This window comes from Lepidochelys olivacea (assembly GCF_965140295.1).
Source record: "Lepidochelys olivacea isolate rLepOli2 genome assembly, chromosome: 16".
NCBI lineage: Eukaryota > Metazoa > Chordata > Testudines > Cheloniidae > Lepidochelys > Lepidochelys olivacea.
Genome location: NC_140426.1, coordinates 9,518,265 through 9,542,072, shown reverse-complemented (window position 1 = coordinate 9,542,072; position 23,808 = coordinate 9,518,265). Strand labels below are relative to the sequence as shown.

Sequence of the window (23,808 nt, the reverse complement as noted above, 5' to 3'; positions counted from 1 at the left end):
AGCCCAGAACTAAGTGACCCAAAATCATTAATCACTTGGCCTCTGACTTATAATAGGAGGTCATTTCTGGTAGACTCCTCTTCTCAACTGTTACTGCTGTCATGGCACAGTCGGCATTTCAGTGGGGTTGGAGTGTGCCCCATATTGCCCCAACTGAGATAAGTTGGACCCTTAACTTCTCACCTTTATCCTAGATTTTTTTCTCTCCACCAGGAAATGCATCTTTAATTCCACTTAACATGAACATTCCTTCAGTGTGAGCTTGGATATCAAAATGAAATGGATTTCAGTTTACATTCCTTTTTAAACATTCCCTCAGAAACGTTACTGCATAAGTCAGTTCCAGAAAGCAAACTTGGAAATCTAAAATCTTCTGGTTAGAACGAAAGACTTAAAAACATTTTTCTAGCCATTTAGTCCCAATTTGAGAAAAAATCCTAAACCTGAGATTTCTAATTGCCTTGCTACGCTAATCTATTATTTCTGCTGTTTAATTCAGAAAAAGAATAGGCAGGACTAATTTCCTGTGTCTTCTGTCTCTATTTTCCCCTCTAAATGCTGATAGAGGAGAAGAGTTGAAAGGACTTTTTTCTCCCTTTCACCCAACCCTCATTATAGCTTTCAGTTACCTGGTATTATTAAATATTTTAGTAAATATTAGCAGGAGCTCTTTGAAGACACAGTAACCCGTAGCTTCACCCTTTTAGCCTGTGGGAAAGGAAAGACTTCAAAAGTTAATCTTTTTTATTATTATTATTTTAAGATAGGAAGACTTAGTTCCTAAGTTATTCTGTTTTACACATCTTATTTAATTTTTATTATTTTTTTCTGGTTTGGAAAAATTTGCCAAGAATCGATAATCCACGTCTGACCTTCACATATTAGCGCAAGGGCTCGATCATTCAAGGTGCTGAGCATTCTGGCCCAATCCAGCAAAGCACTTAAGCACATGCTTAACTTTAAACAGCCCCATGAAACTCAACGGGTGAAGACCAGGCCCCATTGAAGTCAAATGGAGTTTTGTCATTGACTTTAACGGGCGCAGGATTTCACCCAATGGGACTACTCAGGCGTAAAATCAAGCAAATGCTTAAATGATCTCTTCGTCCCAGCCAGTGTACTTCTTACCTTGCTGGACTGAGACCCAGAAGCATGAAGCTGATGAAACTGTGCCAAGAGTCCACCTCTAGCTCCTCTGATCTTCACACTAAGGGCCAGGTTTCCAAAGGTGCAGCCTGCACAACTGGGGCCAAATTTTCAAAAGTGCTCAGCATTCAGCAGTTCCCATTTTGATACATACATCAAACATGCTGGGCTTGTCTACATGAAGAGTTAGCGCACAGCACTAACTGTCTGTGTGAACCCTGCAGTGCACTGCGGAACTTTTAGTGCTCAGCCTCAGGCTCTACACACAGAGTGAGTGTGTGTTTGCTGTGCGCTCTTCATCGGAACGTGCACGCTGAGCTCTTCTGAAAATCTGGCCCCAGCTGCCGGTGCTGAGCTCTTCTGAAAATGTCACCCTCAGAGCTGAAGATCTGGGGCCAGATCCCCATGGGAGTTTTGCAGGGGACTTCAGTGGGAGCAGGATTGGGGACAAGGGCTCCAAAGACAAAGGGAAATCTTGGAAAGTGCATCATGCAATTTGACCATCTGACTTACAGCACCATTTTCACAATGTCCCTCTGCAAAGAGGGACTCTAGGATGGGGGAGAGAACAGTACATGGGGGAACTCAATTACAGGATATGGACATGCTGTTCAACTCTCTAAACTGTTGGGGTCTAAGACCCCATTACCACCTTCACATTCATGATACCCATGAGCTCTCCTGTCATAGAACTAAACTTCGAGGGTCTGACTGTGATCTCTGTCACAAACATTTTACACCGATATATCTTCACTGACCATACCTTTAAACCATTATGAAGCCAGAATCAGGGCCCTACAACTGACCTTCTGCTCAGCAGTTGCTTTGACTCTGTGCTAGGTTTTAAAACACATCATCTTCTATTCAATGTCTAGCCATCTGACTTGAATTCTTTGTCAGATACATACAGACAATGCAGCTCTGCTATTCCACCTCATAATAAACTCAACCTTCCCCAAACTCTCAGGGAGAAATTGATGGTACCCGAAATCCCCATTGTCACTGTATGCTTAAATTTTCAGTTTATCCAAACTGCAATTTTTCAGGAGGTTTTGGGTCAAATCTTGCAACCTTTAGATGAGCAGGGCCACTCCTACTTTTGTAAAAAAAAAAAAATTAAAAAAAAAGGCGGGGGGGGAGGGAGCATTGTGAAAGCAAGAAGGCGATCATCTGAGGAAGAGTTTACCTGTATAAAGGATCTAACTGCAGAAAGCAGGATTCATTGGCTATTCATTACAAAATAAAACATTACACACTTTAAAAAAGCCATAACACTCCAAGGGCCTTTGTACAGTACTGAATGCCCATGTTAATGGGTGACCGAAGACATGGGGCTAAAGCACATCTAACATGCGCAGACATATGATATAATCACCCACCTGTCCTGTGTTACTGCTTATATGTGTACAGATATATTTTCAGTGTGTGATTCACTGGAGGGTACTATTACATTTCTCCTCATTGGCCATGCCTGGCTTATTAAGGCAAGTGCTCTCATAGAAAGCCACTTTCTGTACAAGTGCACATTCAGAGAGGGTTCGCTATTAATTGGCACAATTGGACTGAATTAGTGTAAAATGTTTTAGTGAAGGGAATAATGTTGCTATTAAGTGGAACTGTCCATTGCACAAGTTGATATCAAGAGGGCTTCAGTGTCTATATTATCTTCATATGTTTTACTATAAAAAATGGCCTAGTGTATTGAACATAGGGAAAATCTGAGAACAAACTATACATCTCCTGGGTGGGGGTTGAATTGTGAGGGTCTCTGGACAGCCGCAGGGGAAGACAGCTCAAGAAATGTATAAAGCTACTGGGAGGGACCCAAGTAAATGTTTTTTCCCAATCCACAAGCCCCCCCAAAAATCCTCCTGTGATGTTCGCTAAGTTTGTGGCTGACCATTACAAGTCAAAGATGTGTCTTGGGCTGTATTTTATAGCACATTGTCCACTTTCTCTAGTGTTTCTTAGAGGCACTTAGTAATTTATTTGTGAAACTCCTGGATGAGGCATAAGAAATTACAAAAAGGCCTCAAGGCTGCAGGTGTTAATGGCAACATGGGGCTAGTGCTCAGAGCACTCAGGAGTGGGAGGACCGGATGGAACATGACTCTGATCCCTGGCACTTACACAAAGCAGTGGTGAGCCCCTCTGGCTGGTCATAATGCACCATGGCGACGCACAGAGTGTTCAGGGTGACAACACACAGGACGATCCAGTAGAAACTTTGTGCTTTCACCATGCGCCGGATGAAGAACCGGAACATCTTCTCTTTCCTCCGGAAATATGAGGAGCTCTCATTCTTTCCACTCTTCAGACTGGCCCGGGCAAATGGAGACCCTGGGCATCGGAGGACACAAGGGATTATCATCACACTAAAATCAGGAAGATAATGGGGGAGTGAGAAACTAGAAATCACAACCACAAAGGGCCCAGATCCTCAAAAGTATGTAGATGCCTAACTGAAATGACTGAGAGTTAGATGTCCAAATACCTTTGAGGATCCAAACCGAAGAACCTTCCCCCTCTCTGGAAATGCAGCTAAGCACAAACTTGGCCATATTTACAATGAGCTGCAAGAGACACCGATTTGCCCAGACCATCCCAATGGATTAACACTAGGATTCGAAAAGAGCCTAATGGTGTCAGATGCTCAGCTCCCATTGCCTTTCACAGTGAATTAGGCACCCAGCCCCTGTAAATCACTCCAAAAATCCTAGCTAATCTCTTAAATCCTGAGCTCTAACTGGTCAGGTTACAAGCTCTGGGCAGCACGACACTTACTCTGTTATTTGTGACAGGAGTTTAACCCCCTCTCCCCCGCCAGCGAGCCTGAGTGCCGTGGAGCTGGCTGCAGGCACCCTGTGGCTCTATAGTGCGAGTGGTGTGCTGACTGCCCTGTGCAATCCAGCTCGGGCCGTCAGGAATGCTGGGACCGAGAATGTTCACGATCGCTGCCCTGCCCCCCATCACTGCACTGGCCGGGGTGCAGGGAAGTAATGCTGAGCACCCTTGAAGCTCCCTACTTCCCTCTCTCACCTCATACGCCTGCACAGAACAGTGCAGGATTTGACCTCAGTGCTCTGTGGCAGGTGTGCTGACTCCCGTTTGCTCTGCCTCTTATGGCTGCCTTTCACATCTTGTCTGAAATCCTGATTAAGAGTCAGATGTTTAAAAACAGACACTTGAAAGGGGAAAGGTGTTCTAGATTAAAGTGTCCACCCTACAGTGACGGGCACTGTAGAAATGCCTAGTGTTTGATATTAGTGCTATTAGTTTTATAACATCTCCTTCGATGCTGAAGAATTTCTCACTGTTTATATTGCCCTTCAAGGCAACAGAATTAACCAGAGGCCAAGAAGAAATCTGTGTCAGAGTTCTGAGGTTATTCTGTAAATCCAGACCTCTCAGGAACCTATGGCAAACCTCTGCTGTCAAAGCTGCCCAGGAGATGTGCACACGGATATTCCACTCCGCTTACATCCCCACTGCTCTTCATGTGGACACCGCTCTGAGATAACCAAATTCTGGAGCAACTTCTCTGAAGTGAACCCCCCACCCTCCGGTGTAAATCAGAGTGGTATTTGGCCCAAGAAGAGATGACAGATTTGTCATGTGCCTCTGAGCAGAATTTTGCCCTTTCCTTGGAAAACCATACCAGACATGAGGCAGTCAGAGTGCTGAACTGGCTGGATATTCCAGTGTTAATGTTTCCATTCCAGTACCTAATGTTCCTATCACAAGGCAGCCAGGATCTACCATTGGGGTTTTATCAGCACAGAAAGAACACAAAGAGAAGGGAGAAAATAGAAGTGTGGATTAAACTATTATTTCAGAAAGCACACTGTGACTGATGTTTATTGTTCTATAGCTTTCTAATGTGGCTATAAGGTTCCTGGAGGCACTATTAATTGAATTACAGAGCAACTTGTGCAGGTAACAGCTGGCAAGAGGCTCATCAGTGCAACTACTGCACTGGTCAGCACATTTACATCACACTTTGTAATTAGATTGTTAGTTCTTCTAAGGCCTTTAAGTCACATCAGAGAGATATGTTACTAAAGCATAAGGAAAACATTGGAAAAAACCCTCATTAAATCCTCACTTTATCCATAAACCCCAGTATGTTTTGATTATTTATCATATGTAGAGTTTCATGCATTTCAGGAGGGTAAAATCTCTCTTCCACAGCCTGCAGCAGTTTTAGTTTTTACTGCTGTGTTTGTTTCTTCTTCTCCGCCATGTGCCATGCTTTACCAAACACACTCTTCCCAACCGGGGGAACCAGTCACACAGAAAAGGGGGCATCGCAGATATTTTCCTGACCATACGCTCAATAGATGGGTCTCAGTTCAGCATCAGATTATCCATGAGTGCAAGTGCTCCTGCTTCCACCAGATCTGCTGCGTGAGGCGCTAGATGCAGAGAATTGCTCATGCGTCACAAGTTCCTGGAGCCCGAGAGGACTTAGAAATAGATTAAAAGCTCCCTGTATGACCTCGTGGCAATAAGGGAATGCTGTAGCAGTGTGGACCTCCTGCCACCCACACAGCAACTCCACCTCACTCCAAAATACACACACACACTGATGTTCTGATTTCTCCAGCAACAAAAAATTCCTACTAGTTTCAGCAGGCTGAGCCGTTCAACTGCTTTGTGGCTAATCTGGGTGGATTCCCGGGGATGGGATGGTGGGTTGCAGAGTCACACCAATGTGCTATACAGCACTCACCTGGAATGATCCGCTGCTCATTTAAGAAAACCAAAACCTTTGAATCTCTTGGGGCCTGTTCACATAGCAAGTAACCGCAACAACAAGCCATGGTGTGATTTTACAGTACACCAGCTTGTTGTGCAGTAGCATCCCATGTGGACAATGCTACAGCACAGTGAAAGTCCCAGAAGCAGCTAGGCTCATTGTACTTTCAATTAGTTGTACGCCAAGCCTCACTTCGGGACTTTCACTGCACTATAGCAGCATCCACATGGGACATTACTGTGTGGCAAGCTAGGGTGCTCTAGATTCACACCCTGGTTTGCCACGCAGCAACTTGCCATGTTGACAAGCCCTCAGACCATTAAGTGCCAAATTTTCAAAGAGTGGAGGTGAGTGTGCATGGTGCATTCACATTTGTACATGCACATGGAAAAGCACCATTTATGCTTCCATTTTCAACGGGCATCATTAAAAGCTCATGATCTGCTGCTCCTTAGTGTCTGTGATAGCATGGTAATGCATTAGAAGCTGGCTGAGAGTAGTTGCTGCTTTAGCAGCAAACTAAAATCAAGACACACTCAGCAAAGTTTCTTCCTGGGGTTCATTCAGGATGGTTAGAGGGGAGAAGGCAAAATGATTTACCAGAAAATAATCAGGACATGTTCCCAGCTTGGGGCTATAGTCCAGCCTGGCCACCACTCCAGGTGGAAATTTATCATCTCAAAGGCCTTCCCTATGCTGGTGCTCAAGCAGCAGAGAGTTGCCTGAGCTTGCAGCCCTCCAGCCCAGTCTCATCACTCCACCCTGTCCACCTGTGTGAGGTCTAAGAAGAGAATTAATTCCCATTTTCTGGAAAGCAAGTAGGGTTTCTGGACCCTATCACATTCCTGCTTTATGTATTGGAAGATTCTGTGGTCATGGAAAGGGTCTGGGACAGGTATATAATGGTGCACACTGCACCTGATTTATGCATGTGAGCATGGGGTGACCATTTGTGCGCCCTTCATCTCCGCATCTGGCTTAGCAATGTGGAGATCTGCAACAAGAGACATTGCTTGGGTAAAGGTTATAGAGCTAGCAGAGACACCCAGCCTAGGGTTTCCCTGCGACCATCCAGAATACAAGCCATTCTTTAAAGAAGTCAGCCATGTGTCCATCAGGGAACACTGTTCATTTATGAGCTTGGATCTTTGTCCATTCCCTCGCCTCCCCACAAGAGATGAGGCTAGAGAACACTTTAAGGCCCAGCCTGACACCGCGGGTGGTATATGCATGAAGGAGCATTTCCCAAAAAGGAGACCCAGAGTGATTGTGGCTGATGCAGGAATGACTCCTCCAAGGGCTCTGTAACGGCAAGGACTGGGGTTGCATCTGGCTCTCAAGCAGGAGTGCAAAAGTGTGGAGGAGCGCTCCTGGCTCCTCTCCCACTCCCTTGCACACTGGTTAAGGACCAGATGCTGAAATGTCCATGGGTTCTAGCAATTAAGTGCCATCTGTTGAAACAAAGGAATAGCTCAGAGGAGTGTGACACGAAAGCACTTTGCCTGAGTTCTTAACACCGTCAGAGAATGCAGGGCCAGTACTCACCAACGGAGCAAATGTCTGTGAAATGGTCCTCTCCCTCTTCAGCATGAATCAGGTCATTTTTGCTCTTCTTTATTGTAGCTCTTTTCAACACTGCATGCAAATTTAAAAAATAAAAAGCACTATAAACATTGTGTAGTCAATCCTCTCTCCACCGCTCACTCTCCAAGGCCTGTATTTCCTTCCCAATGCCAGCTAAAAGCTGCCATATACGGATAAGCCATAGCAAATGGATCAACCTACAGCTTTATACTGTGGCCTCTGCTTGCTTAGATACCCGGGTCATTATTTATTTAACCTTCTAAATCTTGAAAGTTTGCCAGGCAGGACTTCTGTTCACCCATGTCTCAATGCAACTGAAGTAGAAAGGCAGCAGGAAAGACAAATACCTGGTAGCTTCTTAGAGCTCAGAGGCAGGGCATGCCACCATTGTTCATGCAGAGCTACTGGAGTGATATTTAGATTAAACAAAGGCATGTGCAGAAGAGAGATTTGGCTTGGTTAATTGAGCCATGATGAGATATGGGATAGTAATGCTATTGTCTGTTAACATATTCACATTCTACCGCATGCACCATTAAAACGTCAGCATTCACTCTATTCCAGTAGAGAAAGTTTGCCACTGTATGTTGCCCTAAGCACAGGAAATACCACGGGTAAGCAGATAATATCCCATGGTGAATGTCTTTTTAATGACACCCACTCTGCAATACCTTCCATCTGGGGACGTCAAAACTCTTTGAAAACATAAGCCTGACCCAGCAACCCCTTTTGTGAGGTTGGTAAATATCACTATCCCTGTTTTACCGATGGAGAAACTGCGGCACGGAAAGATTACCTGATTTGCCCCAGGCCATTGAACATGTCAGTGGCAAAGCGGAATTGCTGCCTCGCAAACCCGGCTCTGAGCCTTAGACCACCTGCCTTGGAACCTTGCAAACTATCAGAAAATATTTTGATACCGTCTTGATAAAAGTTTAAAAACCATATAATGATTAAGCACCATTTGATACCAGCAGTAAGACACTCCATGGTGTGGTGATACAAACTGTCCACTAGAGACCTATAGGAAATCTGCTATGTCAGAACTGTCTTGAGGATAATTGGGGTTTAGGGTAATGTGAACAGGGGATCCTTATCCTACACCAGCTGCATTGCTATGATTGAATAATGGGTGCACCACCTCCTCAGCATCAAAATCCTTCTTATAAATGATTACATAGTTAGTTCACTTTAGAGATGGGCTCACAGCAACCCCCCCAGATTCACAAGTATCCGAACTTTGGAGGGTGAAGGGTTCTAATCGGAACTGGGATCTGGATCCAATTTTTGCATATACCGACTTTATAACAGGCTGAACATAAATCCTAGACACCAACAGGCCCCAGTGTCCAACAGGCCCCAGCTTTGGGGCATTAAATATCTGGGTCTGAATTCTGTGACCTAAGTCCATCTCTGTTTTATTTATACAACTCCCACCTTGTAAAGCTATTCCTCCAAACCAGGTGCTCATTACAATGAGGCACCAACAGCACTGGCTCCCGCCAAGCACCGTGCAAAACTTCCCTCCCACCCCAAAGCTCTGCCAAAGCACCTCCAACCTGACCTGCCCTACCCCCTGCTTTTCCACTCCTGGGCCTCTCCTGCGTGCAGATCACCAACCACTCCAAAGCACGCTAGATTTTGTGATCCTTTCGAATGGTGGACCAGTGGCCATGGAGGATTCAGACAAACCTTGTTCCTAGTGACCTACGGTACTCAGGATCTGAGGCCACGAGCAAAAAGCATCACCCCACTGTGCCACCTAACCCCCTGTTGATTTGCAATCCACTCACTGTTGTAGCTGCTGCCGCCAGTCTCCGCCGGTGCTGTGCCTTGCTGAACTGGCCCTTCGGAGGCGGCCCTCCCTGACAGTGAATGGGAGGAGAAACAAAAAAAGAGAAGGGGAGGGACGGGGAGGGAAGGGAAAAGGAGGAGACACAGGAGGACGAAAGATGGTCAGAAAAGGGAGAGGGAAGAGTCTTTAACTGAACGTTCACTGTCTGTAACATCCTAAGAGCTTGATGTCAGAGGCAGGGGGAAAACACTAGTCTCACGGCACCTGTTTTGGAAATCGTACTCCCTCGAGTTCTCCTGCTAACATGAGGCCCCTATGAGTCGTGAGATTAGATAAGATCACCACACCCTGCTATGTCTTACTGCTTAAAAGTAACAGGGGTCTTAGTCTCTTTGTCAAATCCTTTTGAAAACCTTGATTTAGAGTCCTGCCTTTATTTATTTTGCTGGCATCCACACTGCAGCTTTCCCCTCGAGGCTACAAGTAGACACATCCCTCTATGCAACCCAGAGGCTGGTAGGGGGCCCTGTGCACACCAGACCCCCACAATTACACTGGGAGTCTGGCATATCCCAGGAGTGGCACCCCATCCCAGAAAGACGTGTCTCATAGCTGCTGATTGTCCACCTGAAACTTTGAAGAAGTCCTACACAGGAAGAGGGAATTTTAGCTGTCTTTGCTCCAAGGCTAGGATCAGAATTTTCAGCTGCATGCAAAGATATGGTGCTTGTACCCGCTAGGTCACAGTGAAAACCACATCTGCAAATGGCATATAAACCTCTCCTCTATTGCAAGAGGAAAAGTACAAGGCAAAACAACCTACCGTCCAGAGGGGACTTCTCTTCAGCATTCTTGTCTTCTTCTGCCAGCATCACCTCCTCTGAAAAAAGGGAAACAGCAGCGCTCAACCCTGGATCAGTTGCATTGTCATTGTAAAGCTCCCTGACTGGGAGGCAGTGGGCGTGGACCTTTGCCACAGCCTCAGCTCACCATACCACCCAACTAGACTGAGTCTTTAGACTCAGCATTGAATAAGGGGCAGCACCGAGAGTCATAATTACTCCCTTGTGCCCTTCTTGCTCCAAGGAAGAAAACAAGTTATTAAAACCTTAGAAAGGTTGCAGCTTGCTTCTCCCCTCTCACCGAGCCACCTCCTCAGACAAGTAAGATGGCAGAGCATTGGCTTTGCCCACACCTCTCTGCCCAGTCCCCACCCACTTGCTTGCAGTGGAGATTATCTGGAGAGCAATTGTTGCCATCTACTCCAACCTGGACCCAAGATCTGCACAGGCGTAAGCATATATTGTAGTACCATCCTACCAGCAGTGAAAGAGGCCGTATGCCATTACCATGTCTCAGACACTCACTCATCAATGCCAGGACTTAAGGCAATTATGCACTGATCTGCAACTCATCTGTGTGAAATCATGGCTCCACCGAAGACACTGGCAAAACTCCAGTGGATTTCAGTGGGGTCAGGATTTCATCCACTATGTCAACACAGCTAAAACTACACATGAAATACACATGAAAAAACTTGGTATACATTTTTTGTTTTCCATGTTTATATGAACTGTCTCCAAAATTGGCAGAGTTGATGATGCTTTCCAGTAATGTATGAACTTAGTATTGACTGAAGCCAAAGCATGGAACCAGTTGGGCTTTTACTTACTAGAGAGTAGGGCAAATTCCATCCACATGAAACTACACTATGCAGTATTCTACAGCAACAATCCAAAAGGCCAGGGTTTGTATAAATAGTTCTACAGTGTTTTGGCTTATTACTGTACAATACTGAATTGTCAGAGGGTTTTTTAAAGAAGGGACTGGCGAACCTCACAAGATTTTGGCATTTTAAATGGTAATTTTCTTTACATTCTTGAGCATAACTGTGCACTTGGATTTAGTAAAGTATCTGATAGAGTATCTCACAAAATCCTACTTGAAAAGACAATTTAAATCATCTTAGATTTGGCTAAAGAAACAGACGAAACAGCAAAGAACCTATTACTTGAGGGAGCTATCTAGAGAGATACTAGAGAGATGGATGTTAACAACAGTCTTAAAATATCTTTATTAATTATATGGAAGAGGTAGTGAATGCTGCTAAACTAATGAAAAGACACAAAATTGAAAGGAGAAATAATACAAAGGGTCAGAGAGATTAGAAATATGAGCAGAAAAGAGCAAAATGAGATTCAACTGGGGAAAATGCAGATTAATGCATCTGAGTGCAAAGTAATTAGAGACATTCAGTCAGCGGGAGGGAGAAATCCAGGAAGCAGAGGTGCTGACGGAGACTGGAAGGTGATCGCAAAGAGCAAATGATAGATGAGTCTGCAGTTTTACAAGGTACCCAATGAGTCCAATATAATTGGGCGCATATGTAAAGGCATCACGTGACAGGACAGGGAAGTAGAAAGTGCCTTTCTAGACGGCTCATGTGTGACTCCACCTGGAATATCACTGGACACCTCAGTATCCAAAAGATATGTACAAGTTGAAGGTAGTTCAGAGAAGAGCTGCGGGAATGTTTAGGAGTGGGGTGGGGAGGGAGAAGAAGACAAGAGTTAAATATGGCTAAGTGACAACTCAAAGGGAATATGATGTATCTGAAATAGGAGGAAGAGGAATAATTTACCTTTGTAGAAAGGGGTACTAAATGTGGGGTACTGGGATAAATTAAGGAAAGAAGTGGTCTGTGACTGTCAGGTCCCGTAGGCTGTGGAATAGTCTCCCAAGGGAAGTAATAGAACCCTTGTCACTTTGTCCAGTTTACCTTTGAATGAGCCAAGGAGTAGTAAACGTACAATATAGAACGATCTTCTTTTGGCAGGACGATGGACTGCATATCCCAATAATGCAGGTCTTTATCTGTAGCTTCTCCGAGCCTTATTCCACCCAGCCAGATACATTACGTTACAGTGAAAACTAAAATCCAACAGCCTGGCTTAGATTTGAGTGTAAACTTCATGTTTGCAACTGAAGCAAAGACTATGAAGAAATGATACAAAGAGGTGTGCCCTGGTGTTTGTGAGATTTGCCGCCAGCTGGCTCTGCTGAAGGAGCACAATCGTTTAGAACCTGAAGTTGATAAACGAGAGACTGGAATGCATTATGCTGTGGACTACCTGACATGCTGGCCAAGGTGAGTGCTCCAAAGAGTGAAACTCAGGGGTATGTCATGCAGACACCATTAGACTCAATAGTCTAAATTCAGACCTGGCATAAGTACATGGAACTCTGTGGAGATGTGTGTGCTTATGCCACGTCTGATTTAGGCCAAGAATGGTGAACTCATTGCTACTATGAGGAACTTTATTTTTAATGTAATCTTATTACAGACTCTATTAGTTTATTAAAAAGAAAAGGCGTATTTGTGGCATCTTGGAGACTAACAAATTTGTTAGTCTCTAAGGTGCCACAAGTCCTCCTTTTCTTTTTGCGAATACAGACTAACACGGCTGCTACTCTGAAACCTGTTATTAGTTTATGAAAAGTCCCCAGAAAAACAACTTTTTTGAACGGAAGCCCCATGTACATTCTACACTGGATTCCTATCAGAGCAGGAACAAAATAAATTTCTATTTGCTCTTTTCAGAAACAAGTGACTGATAAGAGGGGGAGAAGTCTTACTTCCCACTTTTTGACTGGCCTCATGTTTAGTGAGCTCACAAGTCAGATCTTCTCAAGGCTATTCACCCTCCTGTGGACATCACTTGAAGAGCAGTCCCAAGTCTCAAGTCTTTCGGGTTTGTGAACATGGGACCACGTTTGTGAACATGGGACCAGGTTGAGCAGTGACGAGGTATTGATGCAACATGATGTACTAACATCACAGTGTCATGGACCATGTGTGTCCCCACATCAGATAAACTAACAAAAGAGTCAACCCTAATCAGGACGGTCAGGGTCCAGCAGTCATAAGGATAGAGGCCAGTAGGGCGTTGGGAGTTATGTGATGTGACAGCTTAGTATAGACGTGTTTCACCCATATCACATGCTCTCTCTTTCAGAACAGCACCGTAAATCAGATGGCTCCTTCCTCTGTCCTCCTCACAGCACACAGACCCTGAGTTGCTTCCCAAACACAACCGCTGCCCAGGGTTTGTCTTTACTAGTAACAAAATACCTCACCCAAAGCATCCACCCCAAACTTGATTCTCCTTAGAATTTCCCTCCAGGTCCTCCTCTGTCCCAGCTCCCAAAAGTTCCCTCTCTAGATGGATACTCCCATCTGCCTAATATCTTGGGCAGAGTTAAAGAGCAGCACCTTCCACAACACACTGGAGGAACTTCAGCAACTTTACACAGGTTTTTTAACTTGCTGAATGAGCAGGTCAGTGGAGGAGGCGTGGTACCTTGTGACTAGTATCTTTTACTATGACTTCCTCAGCATTGACTTCGCTAAGGAAGTGGCGTTTGGTAAGAGAACTGTGTTTGTGGGTCTAGGGCTGTAAAACAAAGCAATCCATAGAAATTGCAAGCAGAGCAAATACTAACCCAGGAACCTATCCTTGCAACAAAGCCCGTTGCCAGCTCTGTCCACATATCTATTCAGGGGACACCATCACAGGGCCTAATCCCATCAGCCACACTATCAGAGGCTCATTCACCTGCACATCCACCAGTGTGATATATGCCATCATGTGCCAGCAATGCCCCTCTGCCATGTACATTGGCCAAACTGGACAGTCTCTATGTAAAAGAATAAATGGACACAAATCAGACGTCAAGAATTATAACATTCAAAAACCAGTCACAGAACACTTCAATCTCTCTAGTCACTCAATTACAGACCTAGAAGTGGCAATTCTCCAACAAAAAAACCTTCAAAAACAGACTCCAACAAGAGACTGCTGAATTGGAATTAATTTGCAAACTGGACACCATTCATTTAGGCTTGAATAAAGACTGGGAGTGGATGGGTCATTACACAAAGTAAAACTATTTCCCCATGTTTATCCCCCCCCTTACTGTTCCTCACACGTTCTTGTCAACTGCTGGAAATGGCCCACCTTGATTATCACTACAAAAGGTTTTTTTTCTCTCCTGCTGGTAATAGCTCACCTTACCTCATCACTCTCGTTACAGTGTGTACGGTAACACCCATTGTTTCATGTTCTCTGTGTATATAAAATCTCCCCACTGTATTTTCCACTGCATGCATCCGATTAAGTGAGCTGTAGCTCACAAAAGCTTATGCTCAAATAAATTTGTTAGCCTCTAAGGTGCCACAAGTCCTCCTTTTCTTTTTGTGTTGCTTTAGCGATTCTCATGAAATATAACATTTGAAAGAAAATTGAGAGGATGGGAAGCAGGTGATAATTCTAAATCAGACAGAATAACTGACAAGGAGCAAGGGTTATATTAGCAACCACTGCCCACTAAGAACATGGGGGTAGGGAACTCTCTGCACTTAACTATCATAGTGATGGCTGCCTTCAAGATTAGACCTATTGCTACTAATTAAGTGTTGAGAATATGCTTGGACCTGTACATGGCACAAAATAAAGACAGCCCTTTCCCTAAAGAGCTGCAAGCTAGCAAGCCAAACATCACAACAGAGAGACCACTGCTGCTTCTACAATCTCTGGCATGTAGAGAAAGGACCGTGTGCACCAAGGAAAAGGCTGGATTATTGGAATTAAAGATGCAATGGAAATACAAGGCAGAAAAAGCAAGTTAAGTCACTGGGGCTAGTAAATATGAAAGACAAAAATGCATCTATAAGGAGAACCCCACTAAACTTTCATCTGGGCCCATCACATGTCCCATGAATGAGCTCCCTCCTGCTGAATCTCTGGCATGGCTTTGACTCTCTAATTAATCCAGGCTTCTAGTCTCAGCTGGGTGAGGGGATTGCTGTCTCTGTGCCTCTTCCACAAAGGCTACATCCCGATGCTCTTAAAAGCGCACAATGCCGGAGCATGACACTCACGCTACAATGAGCTGGAAGAGAAAGGTTAAATGAAACGTCCCAAACATCACTTATTCCAGGGGAAAAGAAATGCACAGGATCGGGCAGTGAAGGGCTATGGCTAGGAGATGGACTTGAAAGGAATTAAAATGCAAGAAGCGGCTTGATTCACTCTGAATTGTAAGACTTTCAGTCTCCAAAGCGAAAACATTTTCAAATGATGCATGTCCTTGTAAGATAAGAGGGATGGCTTCAAAAGACTATCTGGGGACTTAGGAATGCTTTTCTCTTTCCAGAGGGACGTTCTAGCTCTCAGCTCCCTCAGAAATGCAACATGAAAGCCTAACAGTTGCTACAGCTCTGAGGAGTTTAATGAAGAAAGCAGCAGTGGCAAGATCATTTTCACGGATTAAATCGGTGTCTCCTCAGTGCTCTTCTCCTTTATTCCCCTAAAGGGCACCGTTTCACATAAACTCCTTGCCACCTTCCCTTGGAGCCAAAGGGAAAATACCCTTCCCCAGCAGAGAGTGAGTGGCTGAAGGTTCCCAACACAACAGCAGCTTTCCCTGGTTTCCAGCTAGGTATCCCTTGGCGGTGAATTCGCTGAGGAAGTGGTGTTTGGTAAGAGAACTGTGTTTGTGGGTCTAGGGCTGTAAAACAACGCAATCCACAGACACTGCGCATCAGGAGCTGGCTACGTTTCAACAGTGGGTTGGGATTACCCTTCTGCAGGGTTTATTAAAAAAATCCCATGGACTTCCTTCTTTAGTCTGTGCAGTCTTTAAATCAAAGGTGTCTCTTTCTAAAAGATATGCTCAACCAGAAGTTACGGGCTTGAGGCAGGAGTTACAGGGTAAAGTTCTGTGGTCTGGGTTATGCAGGAGGTCAGACTAGTTGATCCCAATGTTCCCTTCTGACCTTAAAAATCTATGAATCTATAAAAATTCTCCTTGCATCCTAGTTTTACACCAGTGTATCTTTGCTAACCCGAACAGAGTCACACCACATTTAGACCAACGTGAAAGCAGAATCAGACCCTATATGTTGGCTTCCTTCTCTCTTGTCCACCTCCAGGCCCTTCTTCCATAATGCCCCATTATCTATTAAACACCCACCTGAAATGTGTCTGCCTAACAACCATCCTCTCCTTATCCACATCCCCCCTAAACCTCCTAAAAACTCATATTTGCTGGGTTGCCTACGCAAAGCAAGTTCATTCATTAAAAATATAAATTTGCCCCTGGAAAACTGCAAGGGAGCCATCAAGACATGCACATGTTGGAATGAGTAACCCCCAAGGTCTTATTCTTGTGCCCACCTCCTCCTCTCGCCTCCCTCCGTGGCTTGCGATTCTCACTTGGACCGCCTGTGAATGTAGGCTATAAGCTTTTGGGGGCAAAGCCACTTCCTCGATAACAAGCCCTCTCTGTTGAGGGCATCGGCCCTCAGTGTTAATATGGTCTGCAGCAGTCCTTATGGGGGTCCTTTTGCAGTCTTCAGTGCTACCAGGCGTCCAAAGGATGGTGACAGTAAAAAGCCACCAGCCTCATCCACAGCCGAGCAGGAGTCTGCATGTCATCCTTGGCCACGGTGATCCACACACGCGTAACCTCCAGCCTTGATTAATGCACCTCATTGTATCTCAGAATGGAGCCCCATACCCTGGGAAAGCGCCAACTGGTACAAAATGCTGCAGCCCATCTGCTTAACACCATGGGGTAGCACAGGTACATCACCCCAGTGCTCTGCTCTCTGAACTGGCTCCCCAATGAAAACAGATTCCAGTTTAAGGACTCTGCCCTGATATTCACAGCCTTCCAAGGGACTGGTCCTAGCCACCTGATGTTTCACTGGAGCGTTGAAACTATCAGCCAGTTTGGGGAGACTCATGGGGCCAGGAAACAGAACTCTGACAGAGTCAGGAATCGGGGCCGGCAGCAAAGCCAGTCTCCTGGCAACCTAATGAGTGCAGCTGTAGTAGGCTACCTGATTGACTACGCCACCTGATTGATTGAAAGAATCAGCAAACCAGGTCCTATGCGTAGCAGCAGTTCAGTGATTGCTCAAAGCGCGTGCCCACAGATAGACTCTGCTCCTGCCCTGTCCCCAGCCCTGATCCTGCCTGGCCTCACACTAAGAACCCCCATCTTGAACCTCAGCTCCAGTTCCTGTCTTCTGACTCTGGCTCTGACCATTGGCCCTGGCACCAAGCCTCTGACTCTGATTCCCTGGCTACCATCTCCTGCTCTAACCACTAGCCATGACCCTGTGCCAACCCTGAGGCACAACCGCCCACATCCCTGGCACAGACAGACAGGAGCTGAATTTAGACTGTTGGGCTCCCCAAGAGATGAGAGTGATCACACCCCATTTAGAGCCAAATGCAGGACTCCTGTCTGGCCTAGTCTTCCCGCAACAAACTCTTCTCTCCCAAACACTCTCCCAAACCTGCACTCCGAGCTGAGATGCAGTTTCCAGACTAGCTCCTCTATTCCCGTCACTCACAGCTTCCTCAAACAAATTCCGATGAGCTAAAATGTTCAGTGCTTGGTCTCAGCCCCAAGGTAAGCTCTTCTGGGAAGTTTAAGTAAAATTGGCTGTCTTCAAGCTTGGAAGCACTAAAAATACCAAAACCACTCTTCTAATTAAATTCCAGCTGAAATATTAGCATTTGCAGGGCTTGTTTTATAACACTGTTTCGGGGGGGGAAGGGGGGGAAGAAATCAATTCAAGCTTTAAGAAAATGGGTGTAATTTATTTTTAAGTCATGCACATTTAAATCCAGTGCTTTCTCTTTCTTTCCCTACCCTTTTGTTTAAAAAGCATTTGTTAAGTACTCCCTCAATTAAGGCTTCCTGTATTAAGTATGCCTCATGCAAGCAGTCCCATATTAAGGACGTCACCACTAAGCACACCTTTGTTTCAGATGCCTCAACTAGATAGGCCTCTGCCAAAGTTATAAACTCCTCCATTAAAGCAGCCTCAGGTAAGTCCATTTCTGCATCCATTAAAGGTATATTGCTTTGGGGATTTACCAGCAGTGAGCTGTCTCTAAGGTCTTTTAGTAATGCCAGCATTCTTACTTCTGCATTCCTTAAGTAGCCATGTGGGTTGGTTGGTCCAGGGCTCCCCAGAATGGGTTTCTCTCACCTTCCTCTGAAGCAGCTTGCTCTGGCAAAATTCCCATTGACTTCACTGGGGCCAAGATTTCAAGACCTGACTTCTGAGCGCTTGATTTCTCAGCTTTAGCACAGCCCCCTATGTTACTTTTTGCATTTAATGATTTCCCAACCTAGCTCACTCTTTTTTTTTTTTTTTTTTTTTTTTTTCTGCTGCATGAAACTTCCTTCAGGCTGCACTGTATTGCACTGCTATTGTATTTCCAACAATGCCTCTGGAGGAGTGTTTTATTATTCCCTGATTCAGCTACTTCCTTTAAGCTTTGCAGTTCTAAATGTCATTAGATAAAATGGAAACGACAGGCATTTCATAGCATTTGTACCACACACTCACGCAACATTTGGGGGCAAAGTGACACAGCAGCCAGACGTTCCCACGGAGAGGTACCGCAGTGGCGTGCAAATTTAAGGGAAGAGATTTCACCGCATGTTTTGCGACGTACGCACCTCAATTTTCAAACAGCCACTTCCAGTAATAGCTGGCACCTGCACAGGTCCTTTCAGCAGAACACGTCAAAGCTCTTTCACCAGTCAGAATAAAACCAGGCCACACCCTTGCAAGAACAGTGTTGTTATCTTCATTTGACCGATGGGGGTAACCGAGGGTACCTCTACGCTGGCGGTATAGCTTCTATTTGGGGTAGGCATACCTGCGATAGCTTTGATTGAGCTATCATACTAAGTACAGCCATGTAGCCAGAGTGGCAGGATGGGCTAGCCACCCAGAGCACCTACGTAGGATCTTAGATAGGACAGCACTCAGGGTGGCTAGCCTGAGCCACGGCTTGTGCTGCCAAGGGCACACTGCTATGGATCCACACTGCTATTTAGCATGCTGGATCCACCAAAGCTAGCGCATATATTTTTATCTGAGCTGGAAATTACACCTCCGGCTACAGCGTAGACACATCCTGCGGCTCAGAGAGACCACGTAGTCACGAGGGCCCCTAAGGCAAGGCAGCAAGAGATGGGATTAGAACTGAGGCATCCTCTCCTCTAGCTACTAGATAAACCTTTAATTAATTTGAATTTGAAGTAGCACAAAGTTGTAAACAAATGGAGGGACAATTTATAAATAGAAAGCAATGTGAATGGTTCCTTTCTCGAATGCTAAGGAACCACAGAATTAAAAGGGAGATAAAGTGTGGTTAACTAATTGAGGGTAGTTCCAGGTGAGCAGTTACATTCAATGAAGCTTGGTCAATACAACTGGCTTTTGATTGCCACTCTACAGAGAACTGTGTGAAATACCGGGTTCCTGTGACCATACAAACTGCGACTGCTTCTTCCTCCTACTTAACATTTCAGAGCTTCAGTCTTTCCTCTCTGACCAGACTGTCAAAATTCTTGTCCAGGCCACGGCCATCTTCTGCCTTGACTACTGCAAGCTCCTCTTCCAATCCCAGCAAATGTGAATGCCTCCGAGGAATTCACAGAGGGGCAGGGCAATCCATGGATGGGTTTGCAGAAGGGGTAAAAGCCATCCAAAAAATAAAGGAAAAGAAATGAAGCCACAGGAGATACACAAGGTCATTTTTTTTTCAAATCGAGGCACCTAAGCTGTGCATGGTAAAGCACGGACACAGAAGTTACAGGCATGAACAAAGAGGCAGGTATGGGCACAGAATGAGTCACTGCAAGCACTTGTCCATTTTGCACGTGCAACTGTTTGTTTTGAGCACACAGTTATCTGTTTGCAGAAGCATATTTTGTGGGTGCAACTTAGGGAGCTGGGAGGATAGTGTGCCCTGCAGTGTCAGTCAGGGTTTCATGCTATTTAAAAGGGGGAGAGGCCTAATTTTTCAACACAAGGCTGTTTCCTTAGCATCACAAGGTGGTCGCAGTCACAGCACACACAAGTTGAGACAAAGCAGGAGGAGGGCTCTCTCCTTACCTGCCTTGAAGATCCACTCCAAGTACCCGTTTAGCTCTCGTTCGATCTGCTGCTGCCTACGGAGCTTCAGGAAGGCCCGGCGGTTCTCTACCCTCTCACGCTCTTTGGCGAACTCGCTGCAGAGAGAGAGAATGTGGATCACACAAGGTTCAAGACAGCTTAACTCCTCCTCCTTTCTCCTTCAAATTTACTTTTAAAACTCTCCATTGCCAGGATGCCTACAAAACACTTGTCAATAGTTAGGCAGCAGGTGTACGGACAAATATTGTCCCTTTATTTCCTTTTGCTTCCCTATCTGTCTGTCTGTCTCCACCTGTCGTCTCAGGGCTCATACTCTGACTGTAAGCTTTTTGTTCTCTGTTTGCCCAGCCCAATGGGGTCCAGTGCAGGACTGCGGCTGTGAGGCACTACCATTATACTAAATAACTAAAACAACCACCATACCGCTGCTACTCATAACAACACTACGTCATAAGGTGCATGCAAACAAAACCCTCAGCTCTTCCCAGAAACACAACTTAATAAAGGTCAAAATATTATCCCACAGCGGAGGTGCCTGTAGGACTCGTACCGTCACAAAGCACGCTGAACGTGGATTAGAATTCAGAATGGGGAGTTTTAGCCCATCGCTGAACTTTCACAGGCCTGGGTGGAGGTTCACACATGCAAGTCAAACTTGAATCAAGAGTGCGGGTGGGCACTCGGCAGTTATGGTCAAACATCTCACACAACCCTAGGCTGAGGATCCGGGAAGTCCCATTCGCTGCTAAAATTACATGAAGAGAAAGGAGTGCTTGTGGCACCTTAGAGACTAACCAATTTATTTGAGCATGAGCTTTCGTGAGCTACAGCTCACTTGCATCTGATCAAGTGAGCTGTAGCTCACGAAAGCTCATGCTCAAATAAATTGGTTAGTCTCTAAGGTGCCACAAGTACTCCTTTTCTTTTTGCGAATACAGAATAACACGGCTGTTACTCTGAAACCTAAAATTACATGGAAACCCATAGTCAAAAATGGAACTATAAAGAGGAGTGTGCCAGAAATCACCCGGAACACAGAATCATCTAATGGATCCCCCAGCCAATGGGGTAATCTCTTACACATTATATTCTAGTCTGTGTTTAAATCGCCCTAGCGATGGTGTATCCACCACTTCCCTCATGAGGGCTATTCTGCAGCCTAACACACATCACTGTTAGAAGCTTTTCCTGATATTCTCCTGCTGTTCCTTTTGCTCATTGTTTCAATTCAGTGGCTCCCAGGAACACAGCTTTGAATTACCCTGGCCAGTCCCTCTCTCATTTTGTGGCTGATTCTGATCTCACCTGGGGGTAAATCAGGAGTGACTACACTGAAGCCAATGGAGTTTACACCTGGGTAAAAGTGGTATGAGGGAGATCAGGATTGGACCTTTGGTGTTCACACCTTCCAAGTATTTACAGATGATCCTCTTATCCTCCAGTTAGCCATCATTGAGCCAAGCTTGGCCAGTCCCTGCAGCCTTCCAGTTACTTTTGTCATTCTTTTCTAGATTCCCATTCAAAGCATCCAGCCCTGTTATCCAAACACGCTCTATGGTTAACAGCAAGGGTGGGGGTAGGGGATTAGAGGTGCCGGAGGCAGCTTCATGATTTTCATTTCATCTGTCAAAGCTGACACTTTAGCTTAGTCAGGAGGGATTGTCTGACTGGTTTTGAAGGGACTGCAGTGAGAGCTTGATTCACAGCACAGCGCAACTGGCTAGCAGCTGATACTTGCCATCACATACGCCGTTATTCTGCTCTTCAGTCTCAATCTTATGACTCTCCTCTCCCCTCTCACATCCAACAGCACAACTCATGACCCCATTCTTTGGGTGGAGGAGCAGCACGGTCACTCCCAGTCTCAAGTGCCTGCCTTGGTATTCGGTGGGCGTCTAGCTTGCGATTCGCAAACCTGCACGTGTCGGCAGGGATACTGATTTCCCTCTCTGTCTTTTTTTAATGTTCTCCTTTCTGGTTCAGCACCCATTGGCCCAGGCCATGGGACCTCCAGTCAGTTTTGATTTCTTTCAGAGAGAGGAGGGATGAGATCTGACAGTGCCGGGGCAGAGACAGTACTCCTTTAAAACTGCCATGCCTGGAGGCACAGCTGGGCTATGATTACTGCTATACAGTGTGTTTCACTGCAAATTATGCAGGGCTAGATTGTGCCAGATAAGCACAGCCCTGAGTAGGAGGTGATTGGTGCTGCAGTGCCCCAGGCAGAGTGTCCTGAAGGACTGCGCTTAACCTGTCCAAGATTTAGAGCAGTGGGAGGCAGAAAAACAGGGCCAAAGTCTCCCCTGACCCGCTTCTGGGCAAGGTGTGCTGCAGTGGGCCTGGACAGAGCAGTCTTTGAGTTCTCCTGAGTGCAGCGACTATGAATGTTCTTGGCTCTTGAGCAATGCACCTAAAATGTGGGGAGAGGTCCCTTACACGTGCACATCCCCCCCCCCCCAGTCACAATCTGGGCCCAGGGAAAAGTAAATCCTAGCTGAGGTTAAATATGCTCTTGGCTATTGACTAGTGGATTTAGATCCTGCAGCGAATGAGGCAGAAAGGCCCAAGACTGTAATACTGTGGCTCCTAACCAGGCTCACTGACACCTGCTTGTAAGATGCAAGGTTAGACCTTGTGACAGGCTCCAGCCAACACTGACTAGCAGAGGAAGTTGTATGTAATCAACTATCATAGATACAGTCCCTGGAGACATGTCATTACAGTGACCTCTGCCAGGTACAGCCACAAATGGAATATGTTTAATCCTAAAGTTATATGCTCTACCACTGCCACATGCAAGAGCAAGGCTGTATTTCAGACCAGGTCTCTTGTTCTCCAATGGTGGCTGAGTTTGGACAAGCTGTGGAGGAAGAGCACCTCAATTCACTCCTCATTGACTCTCTGGTATGATTAAGGAGCTGCCACCCAAGCCACCTGGACTGCAGACAAGGGCGCTTTGGGGAAGGGTTTTCCTGGTGGTGACATGTAGATGCCGGATGGAAACAGAGGACTATCCCCATGCATCTGCTCACAGTGGGGGAGATTATTTTTTCCCTCCATTAAAATTTTCAACACACACACACACACACACTTTCTTAAACATTTTTCTTTCTTTTTGTGGGGAAGTGGGGACAACACTGAAGACCAACAAATTCTCAAGTTTTCCAGTTTTGGGGTTTTCAGCAACTGCCCGCCCCCTCCCCCCCACACACATACACAAAATGATCACAAATTTCTATTAAATCCAAAAGCCATTTTCCATTAAAAAAAAAGTATGTTGTCAGAAAATTTTCATCCAACTCTCGCTGAGAACAGAGAAGGACCCTGAGATGGGGGTGGCTGGCATTAAATGAACCTTCTGATTTATTTACCAAAATTGTTATTTTCACACCAGTGACAACCAAAAATCCCCCATAGCGTCACAGAAGTGAAAGCAGGAAAGAGCTATCCAGGCATCCCGCCACACAGCAGAGCAGCTCTCAACCGACAGGACTATTCCTTGTAAGGTGA

At 45.5% G+C, this 23,808-nt stretch overlaps 1 protein-coding gene across 2 annotated transcripts in view; it reads right to left on the bottom strand.

Moving 5' to 3' along the window:
• CACNA1B (calcium voltage-gated channel subunit alpha1 B) overlaps window positions 1–23,808 on the bottom strand; it is a 471,028-nt gene that overhangs the window by 179,701 nt on the left and 267,519 nt on the right. The window contains exons 8-12 of one of the 2 annotated variants that reach the window (XM_084649844.1): window positions 20,278–20,393; window positions 10,108–10,164; window positions 9,283–9,354; window positions 7,451–7,540; window positions 3,277–3,486 (exon numbers count right to left, since the gene is read on the bottom strand). In XM_084649844.1, the coding sequence (XP_084505970.1) occupies window positions 3,277–3,486; window positions 7,451–7,540; window positions 9,283–9,354; window positions 10,108–10,164; window positions 20,278–20,393 (545 nt within the window). The remainder of the gene's footprint in view (window positions 1–3,276; window positions 3,487–7,450; window positions 7,541–9,282; window positions 9,355–10,107; window positions 10,165–20,277; window positions 20,394–23,808) is intronic. The other variant, XM_084649843.1, reaches the window with a different exon arrangement.